Source organism: Trachurus trachurus (assembly GCF_905171665.1).
Source record: "Trachurus trachurus genome assembly, chromosome: 8".
Lineage (NCBI taxonomy): Eukaryota > Metazoa > Chordata > Actinopteri > Carangiformes > Carangidae > Trachurus > Trachurus trachurus.
The window spans coordinates 6,130,275-6,146,352 of record NC_139905.1 but is presented as its reverse complement, the minus strand read 5'-3'; the positions used below and the strand labels follow the sequence as shown (position 1 = coordinate 6,146,352).

The 16,078-nt window shown below is 46.1% G+C and overlaps 1 protein-coding gene across 1 annotated transcript; it reads left to right on the top strand.

The window, feature by feature from the left end:
• Positions 1-12,853: 12,853 nt before the first annotated feature.
• On the top strand, positions 12,854-14,017 carry LOC310989978 (neurogenic differentiation factor 2-like; the record flags this gene model as incomplete). Its single annotated transcript, XM_083977182.1, has 1 exon — positions 12,854-14,017. The coding sequence occupies one exon, from the start codon at positions 12,854-12,856 to the stop codon at positions 14,015-14,017; it is 1,164 nt and encodes a 387-aa protein (XP_083833308.1).
• Positions 14,018-16,078: the final 2,061 nt, after the last annotated feature.

Sequence of the window (16,078 nt, the reverse complement as noted above, 5' to 3'; positions counted from 1 at the left end):
CAGCACCGGAGAGAGAACCGAGCACCGAGCACCAGGCTGGATAATAACTCCAGCAGCAAGTTGGGGACATGCTGTACAAAATGTTCACCACACTGGAGGTTCTCCAAAGTACAAAACAAAACAGATTGAAGGGGGGAAAGTGTGTAACTCTATCTCCTCCAACATGAGGCGTCTTCTTGACAAAGCCGTCCCTGTCAGGACGACCACAGACCTCCTGCAGACAAAGTCCCCGCTCTGTCCTCTGAACCAGGTCTGGCTAGCTGCAAAAAAAGAAAAAAAAAGGACTGGAACAAACTCTACCTCAACACACATCATCATCATCATCACTGTGCAGTAATGAGCCGCACTAAACACCTACAAAACTAACTTCCAACCTATTGCAAAAAAGGGCCATAAGGATAGTAAATCATGCAGGATACAACCACCACACCAATAATCTGTTTATCAAATGGAGAGTATTGAAATTTGCTGACTTTAGTAAAAATTAAAACTGCACAGATAATATACAAACTAAAGCCAAGAATAATTTACTCCCTAATAATATTCAAAAAATGTTCAAGGAAACAGAGGGGAGATATGAGCTGAGAGGGAAACTTAACAACCAAGAATAAGCATCTGTGGCGGGAGTAAAACTGTGGAATAGTTTGACAGAGGATCTCAAACAATGCAAAAACATAACACAGTTTAGAAATAGATTAAAACAGGATTGATTAATTGGGTGTTGATTGCAACTGTAATGCTGTTAAATTATTTATTTATTTTATTTTTTGGCTTCATTTGTTAATTATTGGATACTTGTTGTTTCTTTCTATGACTCTGAAACCATGAAGAGCTCTAATGGATTTACTGAAATAAATGAATTAAAGGGTATAGGCATTTATGAGCTAGATAGCTTCAGCCTGCCAACACCTTTTCGACCTATTTATGAACTAGTTGAACTAATGATGGTATTATGGAAGGTTGACTGATTGTGATTGATGCTAAACAATTTGTGTAAAAGATCGAATAAACTACTACTACTAAACCCTCACTGGAGACGAGCATCAGTGCAACAGGTGAAATGTCCCTTTAATCAGATCACAGAGAGGCTTTGTCCTGTCACAGCTACATCTACCTGCACCTCCATTCAGTTCTATAACAACATACCATCACACAACAGCGCTCACATGAACAGCTATAGACTGATACACCTGGGAACTGGCAGGTTCATCATCCTCAGTGTGTCTGTGTGTGTTGCATTGTGTGGTGATGACAGATGTGTGTGCACCACCTGCTGGTCCGTGGGTGTAACTACAGTTTATAATGTGATATTTGATGGGTTAGTTTGATCTCTTCTCGTCCAATTAGAAGTAAAAGATGCAGAAAATGTACAAGTTGCTCAAAGAATCTATTGATCCTGAGCTTCTTGTCTCTGATGTTGCTGCTTTGGCAGCTCCTGTCTTGTCTGCGTGGACTTTTAACAAATAAATTAGCGAGGACACAAGCTGTAAAAATGTGTTTTTTGCTTTCACTGTCGATTAAAGCTGCTAAACTCGTAGTTTTTGTTATGACGGTGACAATAAAGTCTCTAAGTCTATGCACCTCGAAGCTTTTTACTCCTGCTCTGTTGTAGTAGGTGTGCGTGTTTGGCTTCAAACCCTTGTTGTGTGACTAGAGGTCGGTTTCTGCAGCCAACAGGTCGTCTGTGCTGCATCTCCACACACACACACACACACACATGAGACAAAGAGCCCTGAGCTGAGGCAGGTGAAGAGAACAGAGAGAGGAGATTTACTCCACAGCTGCAGCGTTGTTGTTGTAGCATCAGGCTCCGAGCAGCCAGGATCCTCCTGGAATGTGTTTCTCTTTCATCCCGGAAAAATAAGAGAAAGAACAAAGAGAGAAGAGACGTCAGAGAAGAGACAGAGAGGGCAACAGGAGGTTTAAAGACTTTAAAAGAAAAGGGTTTCAAGAAAATGAAATGTACTTGGTGGTGCTGGTTCATGCTCAGTCCATTTCCAGTCAGAGGAGATTGGCATGAAGAAATCCAATCCAATCGCACGTGTTCAAAACATGAAAGTTTACCAAAGTGCTGCACAGTGACGTGCAGGAAATAGAGCACAAAATGGTTTAGAAAACACATAATAAGAATTTAAAATAATAAAAAAGTAAACTAAAAAATTAAGTTAATAAGAGCCAGAAAAGGATAAAGAGATTAAAAAAACTATAAAAATGGAATGGAAAGACAGAGGTCACACAACTTTCACACTGAGTTAAAAGCCAAAGAATAAAAATAAGTTTTAAGGGTGCATGGGGGACTCTTTTTTTTTATCCAGTGTGAATATTTACAACTTATAGGTTTCAGTCTGTCAGATCAAACCGTTACAGATGTGAAACCCCATGTAGCTCATTTTAAAACCGTGCACTGTTTCCTGTTTTCAGCACAAACTCCACTGTCAGTCAGAGAAAAGATAAATAAAGTTCAATACAAGCACCTCAGTTGTAAAAACTTTCACTGTATAGTACCTCAGAAATATGTAAGAACGGAGACTATTTAAAAGTCTGTGCCCTTTTATCCTCAAATTATGAATCATGTAAATAATAAGAAATATAAAGAATCTATCGAGGTGTACGAAAGCGTATTGCATTCACTTGAATAAAAAAAAAAGTAATTTATTTTTTGGTGTTTTTCGAGGTAATTTTTTTCCCTGTTTTTCTGACTAATCTTTTTTCCTGTTTTTCTGACTATTTTTTTCCCCCTGTATTTTTCCCCTGTTTTTTTAAATATTTTTTTCTGTTTTCCATGCTATTTTTTTCCCTGTATGCAAATTAGCACATATTTCATCAGATATTGCCTCATTTACATATTTAAACATAAAATTAGACAAAACTTGTAATACAAAACATATTGGTCTTAATGTAAGTGATAAACATGGAAAGTCTCATGGTGATATGTGTTAGTTACTGTAAACCACCTGCAGACACTTCCTGAGGTGTTACAGGATGAGTGATGAGTGAGTCTCCAGTAGATGGCAGCCTTTAGTCACATTTAGACACATGAGAGAAAACAGACTCGCCTCGTCCCACGCTGCCTGGTGCTGCTGCTGAAGTGAGAGAGCTTCACTTCACTAATGGAGATGAAATGAAGACTGAGCTGCTCATTTAGGGATGAAAGCTAAATTTAAAAGCTGTCACTGCTGAGGGACGTCGACGACTATAGATGGATAAATCAGCGTCAAAACAACTGTTACAGGCCCGAGGCTTCTGCAGGAGGAGGAGGAGGATGGAGACACATGATGAGGACCAGGAGACTGAGACCAGAGAAGTGAAAGGAGATCAGTGGGAAGGTAAGAGAGAGAGAGAGAGGGAGGGATGGAGAGAAGAAGAGATGGATGTGTGAGGAGTAAAGTAGGGTGGGGTGCTTCTGCTGCTGCTGCTGCTGGTGGAGATGTAGCAGGTGGAAGACATGGTGGAGGCAGAGACAGAAGAGGACGTGGCAGTGGGGCAGTGATTTAATTAGCACCCTCTACCCCCTCCAGCCCTTCACTCATAGCATCAATAATGCATGCCCCCTTGTTTCCACTGCCATAATTAATCCTCTCTTACTATAATTAAAAGCCAAAAATCCCACAAGATGGTTCAGCTTGGCCAGGCACGGGTTGGGTTGGCACGGGAACTGATGAAAAAACTCAGGAGCTCCACACACACACACACACAGAGAGACACACACAGATCCACAGACAGACAAACCCACAGACATGTTGACAGAGATCAATAGTCAACTCCAACACAAGCAGAGTGAATGAGGCGTGAAGTCGGAGAGTGTGATGTGATGAGATGAATGAAGGTGACAGACTGATGACAACAAGACCATGCAGCTCCTCTCCTCTCTCTCTGTCTCTCCTCCTTCTCCTCCTCTTTCGCCGCCGTGTTTGTGAATGGAGAAGAAGGAGGAAGTGAGGAAGGAGAGCGAGCCAAACGCAAATCTATACCGACCCCCAGGAAGGAGGAGGACGACACACACACACACACACACACACATACTCACACAGGCCTCCTGCTCCCCAGATGAGGTTTTGTCTCCGCTGCAGTCGAGCCAGAGAGGAGAGAGAGGAGAGGAGAGGAGAGGGAGGAGAGGAGAGGAGAGGGAGGAGAGGTGGAGCTTTCTGATGCTGCAATTAGGACCACACTGTCTGGGCGAGCAAACAAGAATGAATATTTCAGTCCGGAGATCTCCGTGGGCACCTATCGTGATGGTGGAGGGGAGGGGGAGGGGGAGGGGGGGGGGGGGCTGGCACACCTACAGACACACACACACACACACACACACACACACATAGAGACACACAGATACACAGCTCACCACGGCTGCCAGGATTATTCACCTCCCAATCACAGATGCCACAATTATCACATCAGTATCACTGCGTAAACGATGCCAACTGTTATGCTCATTGAACTATTGTACAAGGTTTACAACAATATCACTATAAATATGCATCAAGCCTCACGGTTGCCGTGGTTCCTCCTCCAGGAAAAATCTGGTTTTTCAGCAGCGAGATGCGAGGTTTGGACCGGAGCCAGGAGACGACAGAGGTCACGTCTTCTATACAATCTGATTATTTCCTCCTCTTCGTCTTCTCCTTCTTCTTCTTTAATCTAGACCATCTAGTCTGTTCTGAGGTTGTGAGTTTATCAAAATCATATTTGTGCATATTGACATTTTCAAATCCCTCAAAAACACACCCAATTGGATAATCAAAATCATGTATAGACAATAAAGACAATAGGAACAAAAACCTACCTGCCTAAAGGGACATGATAACCACAAAGGAAAATGGACAGAAAGATAAAATTAAAATAAAACAAAATAAGATCAAATAAAATAAAAAGGATCAGATTAATAATTCAGAATGGGTCTCCTCATTGTAATAACATACCCATGGCAGGACTCCACTTTTTATCATCTTTGTAAATAAAAGTTTGGATCACATTTTTCTTTTATTGCGTCTGCAGGCAGGGGGTTGTGGATGGTGGATGGAGAGGGGGGGGGGGGGGGGGGGGCTTCAAGGAAAAAAGGTTGGGAACCACACTGCCCTACAAAGGCAAAGTGCAGTATCTGTAAAAATGCCAAACTGAGAAACAGCTTTTTGTGTTTTTCATTGTCAGGTATTATGAATAACTACCAAGTCTATAAATGATTAGATAAAGGTGGACGACTGAATTAAATGTATTTTGTAGTTTGTCTTTCTGACCAATTTTGACCGTTTTATGGCAGATACTGCACTTTGCCTTGGTTTCACGGTGCTTTTTTGGATGGACAGCAAAATAAAAAGCCCAATAACTCTGGAAATTCTAGCAGCACCAATATCAAATTCTACCAGATTGAAGAGAATATGCCACACGTTTGATTGGTCAATAAAAAATTGGAAAAAATGCAGATACTGCACTTTGCCTGCACTGTTCTAGACTCCTCTCCTCTTCAGGCTCTTCAGCATTTTTCAGAAGCTCCAGGGTGCTCACCCTCCTCCTCGTCCTCCTCCTCCTCCTCCTCCTCCTCCTCCTCCTCCTCCTCCTCCTCAGGACGGGTACAGTAGGAGCACTCCCTCTGGTGTGTGGGGTTCATTGTGGATGCTAGCTCGGTGCAGCCCCCTCCCTCACCCCCCCCCCCCCCCCCCCCCCCTGCCCCCCGCCCGTCCTCGGCCCCCATCTCCACTTGATTTATCGCTCTAAAATACCACTGCACTAATTAGTCAAGTAATTAATTAATAGGCATTTGCATTTGTGCATATGCAATTAGGGGGCTGGAGAGAGGAGAGTGCAGATGGGGTCCGGGAGTCTGGTGGGGTGGGAGAGGGGGGTGGGTGGGTCTGTTTGTGCATGTGTGTGTGTGTGAGAGAGAGTGTGTGCTGTATTTCATATTTGTGCCAGCAGAAGTTTGCACTTCTTCCAGAAAGACAAGTGAAGTGCAGGTCGTCACCTCACATGTCTGACAGCGAGACAGAGAGAGAAGGAAGGAGGAGAGAAGGAGGAAGAGAGGGAGGGAGGATGACAAAGGTGTGGAGGTGTGGCTTGATGACTTTGAGAGGCGATTGGGTGTCATTTGACCAGAAGAAAAAAATAAAGGAATGATGGGAGATATTTAAAAATCTTAAAGGGGACGAGCTTTCTTTTTTTTCTTTTTTTTTTTTGCATTTTTTGCATTTTTAATGAGGTGCATTTAGCCCCATGAAGAGGCAGCAGCGACAGCAGGTGGCCGACGCTTAGCGCTAATCCGCAGACAAACAGGAAGCAAAGTCGTTGTGAAATATCATAATTCCAAACAAGCTCTTCTTCTGCGTTTCAATATCACATCAAAGCCCCCCACCCCCCTTGCCCCCCCCTGCTGCCCCCCACTCTGATTGGAGCTGCTCCTGCCCTGGTGCTGCTGGGCTGGCTAAAAGCTAAAGCTAAAGCCAAAGCCGCGCTGTTGACATTTAGCATTTATTTTGGCAAGGTGACCTGAAGGTTGTTTGGGACTTGTTGAGAAGCTGCAGTGCCCCCCCCTCCCCTCCCCTCCCCTCCCCTCCCCCCTACCCCACTCTCTCTGTCCCTGGTCGGTGCAGCTGAGGTAGGATAGGGCACCGACTTGGCTGCTGGAGAGGTTTGATGCCCCTCTACTACTGTCCCTCACACACACACACACACACACACACAGGGAGAGAGACACACACATAAACACACACAAACAAACACACTCCATGGTTTGGGGTGTTGCCAGGTTACCAGCCCCTCGTCGTCCCAGAAGGGATGAGACACATTAGTGAATGTGCAGCATCACGGCGGCGGCTCCTCGGCCACAGCTGCCACACTGCTGCTGCTGCTGACCCCCGGGAGGACGAGTCGACCCCGCATGCATGACCCCCCACTCCCACTCCCACTCCCACTGTCACCATCACACTATCACCCCCCCACTCTGCAGAGGAGGAGAAGGAGGTGATCCTAGGCTAGGCCCAAGGACATGATGAGCCTCCATCAGCTCCTCTCCTCTCCTTTCCTTTCCTCTCCTCTTCTCTCCTCTCCTCTTCTCCTCATCTTGTGTCCTCTTCTCCTCCTCCTCTCCTCTCCTCACCTCTTCTAGACTCTCCTCTCTTCTCCTCATCTTGTGTCCTCTTCTCCTCCTCCTTTCTCCTTCTCCTCATCTCTTGTCCTCCTCCTCTCCACTCCTCTCCTCTCTTCTTCTCCTCATCTCTTGTCCTCTCCTCTCCTCTCCTCCTCTTCCTCCTCCTCATCTCCTCTCTTCCTCTCATCTTCTCCTCATCTCTTGTCCTCTCCTCCTCCTCCTCTCCTCTCTTCTTCTCCTCATCTCTTGTCCTCTTCATCCTCCTCCTCTCCTCTCTTCTTCTCCTCATCTCTTGTCCTCCTCCTCTCCACTCCTCTCCTCTCTTCCTCTCCTCATCTCTTGTCCTCTCCTCTCCTCCTCTTCATCCTCCTCCTCTCCTCTCTTCCTCTCATCTTCTCCTCATCTCTTGTCCTCTCCTCCTCCTCCTCTCCTCTCTTCTTCTCCTCTCTTCTTCTCCTCATCTCTTGTCCTCTTCATCCTCCTCCTCTCCTCTCTTCTTCTCCTCATCTCTTGTCCTCCTCCTCTCCACTCCTCTCCTCTCTTCCTCTCCTCATCTCTTGTCCTCTCCTCTCCTCCTCTTCATCCTCCTCCTCTCCTCTCTTCCTCTCATCTTCTCCTCATCTCTTGTCCTCTCCTCCTCCTCCTCTCCTCTCTTCTCCTCTCTTCTCCTGTCCTCTCCTCTCCTCCTCATCTCTTGTCCTCTCCTCTCCTCTCTTCTTCTCCTCATCTCTTGTCCTCTTCTCTCCTCTCCTCTCCTCCTCGCTTCTTCTCCTCATCTCCCTCTCCTCTCCTCTTCTTTTCTCTCCTCTTCTATCCTCTCCTGTTCTCTCCTCTCCTCTCCTCTCCTCTCCTCTCCTCTCCTCCTCTCTCCTCTCCTCTCCCCTCGGCCCCGGACCGACCGACCGACGCCTCCCGTTGCCAAGTTGGACCGGTCGGTCATGGAGCTCATTTCTCCCACATTAACTCCACTAATGTCGGCTAAATAGAGAGATCTCTGAGTCTGGACGGTCACAATGCAGAGGAGGGGGGGGCACACCGAGGAGGAGGAGGAGGAGGAGGAGGAGGAGGTCACTGGTGGGGAGGGATTCTTCCATGATGCAGCAGCAGCTCGTCGTCTCCTCCTGAACGTTGGACGCCTCTGCCAGCTCGTCGTACCCACACACACACACACACACACACACACACAGCCCTTCCTCATTTCTCATCCATCCCTAGTGGGTCTGCACACCTGGGTCCCTCTCACTGTCTCTCTCTCTCTCTCTCTCTCTCTCTCTCTCTCTCTCTCTCTCTCTCTCTCCCCTGCAGCGTCGTTCACTCGGAGACACCAGCAGCTCTGACAGATCCCAGCGACCAGGAAACACTTGATCTTCACACTGTAGACCACGTTGTACCAGTCAAAACACACACACAGATAGGCCTGTATTATATTATATGCTTCTATTATACGGGGTGTAGATATGGAGGTGTGGGGGGGGGGGGGGGGGGGGGGGGGGGTTCATCACCACCATCCGGTCACCATCGGTCAGTTCTGTGGCCACGATTGAGTCACAGCAACAAATCACGGTGCGTTTGTGTTGTTGTTCCTCTGAATACATGGAAGCATAATTTGATCCAATTAGGTAAATAAATAAACAATATGCCTTCTGTTCCACAGCCTTAATGCACTTATAATGCATCCCCACCCCCACTTCTCCTACTACACCCCCCCCCCCTCCCCCCCCTCCTCTCCTCCTGCCACTGCTCCTGAACCAGAGATGTGGTGGAAAAACCAAAACCAAACGGATCAGATCAGAAGAGTTCATTCATGTAATGTGATTCATGATCTTCTTACAGTGAGAACTTGTCAGCGAGTCTCTGACAGCAGATAATCAGCTGATAATTGATTGATTGATTAATTGATTGATTAAATGATTGATTGATTGGTTGCTCCTGTGTTTTTATAGAGAGGAGGAGCAGGAGGAGGAGGAGGAGCAGGAGGTCACAGTGGATCAGTGTGTTGTCACCTTAATGCTCATAAAACTACAGGATGTTACAGCTGAGACACTTGATGTTTGACCCTGAGCTGGAAACACACACACACACACACACACTGCATACTGTGTATTTATATGTATTTTTGTGTGTATATTTACACCTGTGCTCCTGCAGCTCCGTGTTAAATCCTATTAACCACTGCCTGCTGAGTTTGGCGGGTGAATGAGACTTTAAATATAAAGACATAATAATAATATATAAATATAAGATAATATAATTTGATTTCTTTCTCTTTTTTTCCTTGAAGCAGCCTCGCGGGTCAACAATGATGAGTTTTGTTGTTCCACCATTTTATTTTTTTCTCCCTCTCTCTCTCTCTCTTCTGTTTTTCCTCCTTTTTTTCTGGCTGTGTGAGCGCTAGCGCGGTGACAGATGGCGGAGCCCTCCTCCTCCTCCTCCTCCACTACCACCACCTCCTCCTCTTCTACCTCCTCCTCCTCTTCTCTCTCTCTCTCTCTCCCTCTCTCTGTGTCTCTCTCCCCCGGGAGGCCAGATCTCTCTGAATGCGGGCGCATGTCAATCACCGGCCTCTCCTCATGTGATGGCTCTTGCCGGTGACGTGCCAGCCATATGGGCGCGCGCGCTGGCATCGCAGCCTTAGCTGGTATGTAACCCCCGTCCCCAGTAGCTCTCCATCTCACTCACTCTCTCTCTCTCACACACACACACACACTCACACATACACACACACACACATGCATACATGCTCACTCACTTTACTCCCTCACGCATCCACACACACGCAGCGTCAGTCGCGCCAAGAAAGACGCACGTTCGCTCTCAGCGCTCAGGCTTATTCGAGTGCGCGCGGAGGGAGGAGGCAGCCACCAACCGACGGACCCGGACCCCAGACCCGCGGACTCGGACCTGCAACCCCGCAACCCTGCAACCCCGCACCTCCAACCACGCACTCAGCTGATCACGCGCGTCGCTCGCCCCGGTCGGTCCGTTATTAAGATGGTCTGAAACGCGGGATTTTTCTTTTTTTTCTTCTTCCTCCTCTTCCTCTTCCTCTCTCTCTCTTTCACTCTCTCTCTCTCTTCCCTGCGACCCCCTGTGAAGAGCTCGAGCTGAGGTGAGTTGGAACAGAAACAACAACACTTATTTAAAAAAAGAAAAAACAGAAAAAAGATGAGGATGATGATGAAGAGCGGCTCCAAAATGGAGGAGAGAAAGAAAGAAATTATCCAATTAATGGTTCTTCTGCTACTTTAATAATAATATGGCGCTGTGCTGGATTAATAATGCACTTTTATTTATGCATCTTTTTTTTCTTTTTTTTTTATCGTGTATCGGCTCTATAAGACACGTTCACTCACTGGCGTCGGTCCATGTGGATGTGAATCTATAGAGTCTCCATCTCCATCCATATGTCAGTGACTTGGATCCACAGCGTCTGTTCTGCTCTTGGCACCTTTAAAATAACATGTTTGTCAGTTTATGGGATTTCTATACGGCCGAGCTGTGGACAAATAGACCCCCTCCCTCCCTCCCTCTCCCTCTCTCTCCTCCTGTGTGAGTGTGTGTCCTTCAACTTTTGACATCCAATCCCACCTGGAATATAAAAGCTAAGATCATGCAGGCAACCAAAAGAGAGGTTGGAGTCGCCCGTTCCTCCATCATCATCATCATCAGCAGCAGCAGCAGCAGCAGCAGGCGGCGGCGGCGGCAGCGTGAGGCTGTAAATAGATCATATCGGACACTAATTTGATTTAGAGATTCCTGCGTCTGGATGTTGGAGCAGAGAAACAAAAGACAGAGAATGTGGAGGATGAGATGCGTTTTTACGTTGTGCGTGTAGGTGTGTAAATGTGTCTGTCTCGGTTTTATAAGGAGGAGATTTATTTATTGATGTTTTTGTCGATGATTTGCATGTTTGCAAAGGAAAAGGGTGGGACAGCGGCTCTTCTCTTCTCTGTCTGTCCACTATAACGCGACTTTGTGGGTTTTTTATATTTAACGAGAGCTAAAGGGAGACAAGCGATTTCCATCTGTTAAAAGAAAAAAAACAAGGTGCTTTGAAATCATGCACTCGTGCATACGGAATTACGTGTGAAATCTATTTCGTGTAGGCAGCACGCTCTGTTAATTAAACGTTGTTGTGTTGAGTTTTTTTTTTTTTTCTAATTGAGCAAACCTCCCGAGCCTGAGATTTCAAAACTAGATTTTGCCCCTGGCACACCCCCCCGAGATAATTAGCCAACCATCACAGGCTCCTTTACCTCCAGCTCAGTCTGCTGCTGCTGATGCACTCACACACTCACACTTAACACACACACACACACACACTTACACTTACACACACACACACAGCCGTGCGCGCATGAGGAAACATGTTGTGGAGGGAAGTGAGAGGAGGCTGAGTGGAGCTGTCAGAGACCTCATCACCTGCACCGCCTCGGATTTTAATCCACTGCGTTTACTGGTCAAGTGGTAGGCTGATCCATTGATTTATTCTTTTATTTTATTTTTATTTTTTTACTTTTTCTTTCCTTTATTCATTTATTCTATCCTATTTTATTTTATTTTTACCAGATGCTTATTGGTTAAGCTGTTGACAGTTCCACTTTGGTTCGTTAAAGCTGAACAAAAGCTGATTTTGTTGCAATTTTTAAAAAACATTTCCACCTATAAATTATTATCTTTATCATTATTTTATAATTTTTTATCGAAGTTTGAGGTGTGCATCTCGCAGGCCACCGTAGCTTTCTTTCATTTTTATTTATTTACTTATTTTCTTTGCGTCCATGAGCCTTAATTTAATCATCAGCTGTGACTTTAAACGCAGCTTTAGCTTCATCAATTAAACTCAATCCTCTGAGCGGAGAGGTGGCGGTGCGCGGTGTGGATGAATAGTGCTGGAATGCAGCCAGGAGTGTGTGTGTGTATATATATATATATATGGGCGTCAGGAGGAGTGAGAGTGGGGGGGGCTTCCCTCCCTCCCTCCCTCCCTCCCCCATGGGACCTGTAATGTGGCCCCTGCCGCTGGGACCCGCTGCGAGAGGACGCGACAGGGCAACACGGATGACAGCAGGGAATTAAATGGGAACCCGTCTGGCTGTGGGATGATTTCTCTCTTTTTCCATTTAAAAAAATATATATTTTTAATTATTATTATTTTCCCCAAGTTCAAACCTTTTTGTCCTTTGGAGCAGAAATAATGACTCCGATTTATTTCGTGACAAAAAGGACAAATTGAGGTTGATCGACCTGACTCGCTCGTTGTAACCTTCCTGTATATACTGTATATATATAGCCTGTGAATATTCTCATTTGTCCATCTCAAGCAAATTTAAATCGAAAGCAACTGGACTTGGTTATTTGTCTAGGATATATAGGCCTATAGTTTGTCTGTATATATATATAGTTTCTCTTCCTGTGCACCTACAACCTGGAACACTCTGCAAAACCATTTGAAACTTATCTCACTTTTATCAATAGGACAATTAATTTAAAACCATAACTAACATCTTATTTTACCTCTAACTGCTCCTGCTTTTACACACACATATATGTTTCAATTTATCCTTTAACCACCTTTAACTTCCGGTATGTTTCAAATGTCTTGTCTTCTAATCTGTCCTTATATGTTTCGTGTTTCACCTAGGCTATATTGTAAATGAGGCTACTCCTCAATATATCTCAGAGTTTAAATAAAGGTTATAATGAAATTAAATGAGTGTTTTCTGAGGCCTCATTCTCCTTTCCTCCTCTCTCTCTCCATCCAGAGCCACCATGTTGACGCGGCTGTTCAGTGACCCCTCGCTGCTCCCCGACGTGCAGAAATACTCGGGCTGGGCCGAGGACAGCGACGGCGACGAGCCCAACAAGCTGAAGGACGAGGATGATAGAGACGCGCGTGACGACGATTTGCTGCTGGACGACGACGACGACGACGACCTGCGAGGCGGCAGCCGGACGCACTCGGAGCACGCGGGGGAAGACGACGAGGACGACGACGTGGACGGAGAGGACGGGGACGACGGAGGGGAGGACACGGGGGGAGGAGGGGACAGACCCAAGAAACGAGGCCCCAAGAAGCGTAAAATGACGCAGGCGCGGATCGAGCGCTCCAGGATGCGACGCGTCAAGGCCAACGCGCGGGAGCGGACGCGCATGCACGACCTGAACTCGGCGCTCGACAACCTGCGCAAAGTGGTGCCGTGCTACTCCAAGACGCAGAAACTCTCCAAGATCGAGACGCTGCGTTTGGCCAAGAACTACATCTGGGCGCTGTCGGAGATCCTGCGCTCCGGGAAGCGGCCGGACCTGGTGGCCTACGTGCAGACCCTCTGCAAGGGGCTGTCGCAGCCCACCACCAACCTGGTGGCCGGCTGCCTGCAGCTCAACTCCCGCAACTTCCTCACGGAGCAGCAGTGCCACCAGGGCGGGGAGGGGGGCGGCGTGGTGGTGGGGGGCAGGTACGCGTCCGGCTCCTTCTCCATGCACTCCTACCCGTACCAGTGCGCGCGCCTGTCCACGAGCCCCCACTGCCACCAGCCGGGCTCGAACTCGCACTCACACTCCTCGCATCCGCTGAGCCGGACGCACCCCGGCTACTGCTACGACTCTATGTACGGGGGGGGCGGCGGCGGGGGGGGCTCCCCGGAGTACAACAGCCCCGAGTACGAGGGCGCGCTCAGCCCGCCGCCGCCGCTCTGCGTCAACGGAAACTTTTCCCTGAAGCACCAAGGCGACTCTATGCATTACCCCGGCCTGCCCGGCTCCCGGGGGGGCGGGGGGGCCGCGGGGGGGGCCCACGGCCTCGTGTTCGGCTCCTCGGGGGGGGCCCGGAGCGGCATTCACTCTGAAAACGTCCTGCCTTACCACCACGACATGCACTTACACCACGAGCGGGCCCCGGTGTACGATGAACTCAACGCGTTTTTTCACAATTAAAAAAAATTAAAGGGATAGTTCACCCAAAATTGAGATTTCATTATCTACTCACCCTCATGTCGACTAAGGGCTGGGAGAAGTTTCAGAGTCCTCCGTGGCTTCTCTGAGTTACAGGGGGTCTCGGCGTAGCAGTGCATGTCCATGTAACGGTTGCAAATGGATACCAACTGTCTTCGTAACAAAAAGACACAACAAAAAACATCCAAATACCTCCATGCTGCTCGTATGTAATGTCCGTCTTGTATTGAAGCCCCGAAATGCGTAACTGTCCCGAAAATTTTTTTATAAGTCTATTTTTCAATCTTGTTTTGTAGCGGAAGCTTCTCGAAGCTCCTCTTCCCTGTTCGTCATATTTGGACAATTTCGCATTTCGGGGCTTCAATACAAGACAGACATTACATACGAGCACTATGGAGGTATTTGGATGTTTTTTGGTGTGTCTTTTTGGATGAAGAAAAGTGAGCTCCGTTGGCAACCGTCATATGGACATGCAGTGCTGCACAGAGACCCCCTGTAACTCAGAGAAGCCACGGAGGACTCTGAAACTTCTCCCAGCCCTTAGTCGACATGAGGGTGAGTAAGATAATGAGTGCAATTTCAATTTTGGGTGAACTATCCCTTTAAGACGGAGGAGAAGAAGCGAAGCCCAACAATCAAGCATCGATCCGCGGCCTCTGGTCCGCTGGTCCACTGGAGAAAATGTTCATTCGGTGTTTTTTGTTTTATTTATTAATTTATTTATGATAATTTATTTTACTGAAGTCGCTCTAGTCAGGGATGTAGTGGAGGGAAAATCCACCTGAACCCACTTCTCTTTTATTCTGCGCAATAGAACTGATCCAGTTCATTTAGCCTAAAGGCTGGTTGATATCAGAGGGAAATTTGATGATGAGAATAATAATAATAGAACAAACAAAAATCATCATATCGAGAACCCGGAAGTTCAAATTCTATGATGTTTTTGAAAATGTGGTTTGTGTTTGTGTCGGTGCTTGTTTGCATTTTGATGACATGACAGGAAGTGTCAGAGTTCACCCACTTATTTATAGGCTATTATGTCCCACGAGCTACATCACTGGCTACAGCTCCACACACACACATTTACACACACATACACACATCAACACACACACATCCTGTGAGGTTGGTGGTGATTTTTTTGTTTTCTTTATTTCTGAAAAGAGAAAGACAGTCAGAGAGAGCGATGTGCTGCTTAGTTGGGTTCCTAGTTTTAGAAGAATCCAGTTCTCCAGCTATAATCAATCGATCAAATCGATCAAAAAACCCAATCAATCGTTTCGCATCTATGCAAAACCCCAACGAGACCACAGAGGCAGCAGCGAGGCCCAGGGAGAAACACTGTACGTTTCATCAGCACACACACTCAACACACACACACTTGCACATTTGAATCAACACCTTATGAACCTGACCTGGGCCAAAACGTTTTCAAGTTGTTCCAAGAAAAAAAAAAGAAATCAAACATTTTATTTCTTATTTTGTTTTGTTTTTTTATTCTAATTTATTCTCATGAACTTTTTTTCTTCTTCTTCTTGAGCCATTGAAATGTATTTTTTATTTAAAAATGAATTTTAATTCAATATTTAAATTTGATTTGCTGTTGACTAAGTTATTATTATTATTATTATTATCATTATTATTATTATTATTGCACGTATTTATTGTGTTGTTTTTTGTAATTAATGTTAATAGTCCATGAAAATGAAGGGATCCCATGTGTTGCTGATATTTATTTATTTATTCTTATTTTTATTTTTTTTCATAAAATTCAAGTCTTTCAACTTTGTATTCAACCAACTGTGTGGTAAAATAAAAATGATAATAAATGAGACTGTGCTACTTGATTTTTTTTTTTCCTCTCCCACCTTCACTTCTATCGATCCGTATTGGCTGCTGTATTACAGTAAAGAGTGTTTCCGGTTCACACTCGGTGGGATATCAATAATAAGTCTTATTCATGGATTTAGTGAAGTACAGTAGTATATAAATGGATTTGATGGAGGAGCTGCAGCTTTTCTCTCAAGTATCAGTCTGTGCTGT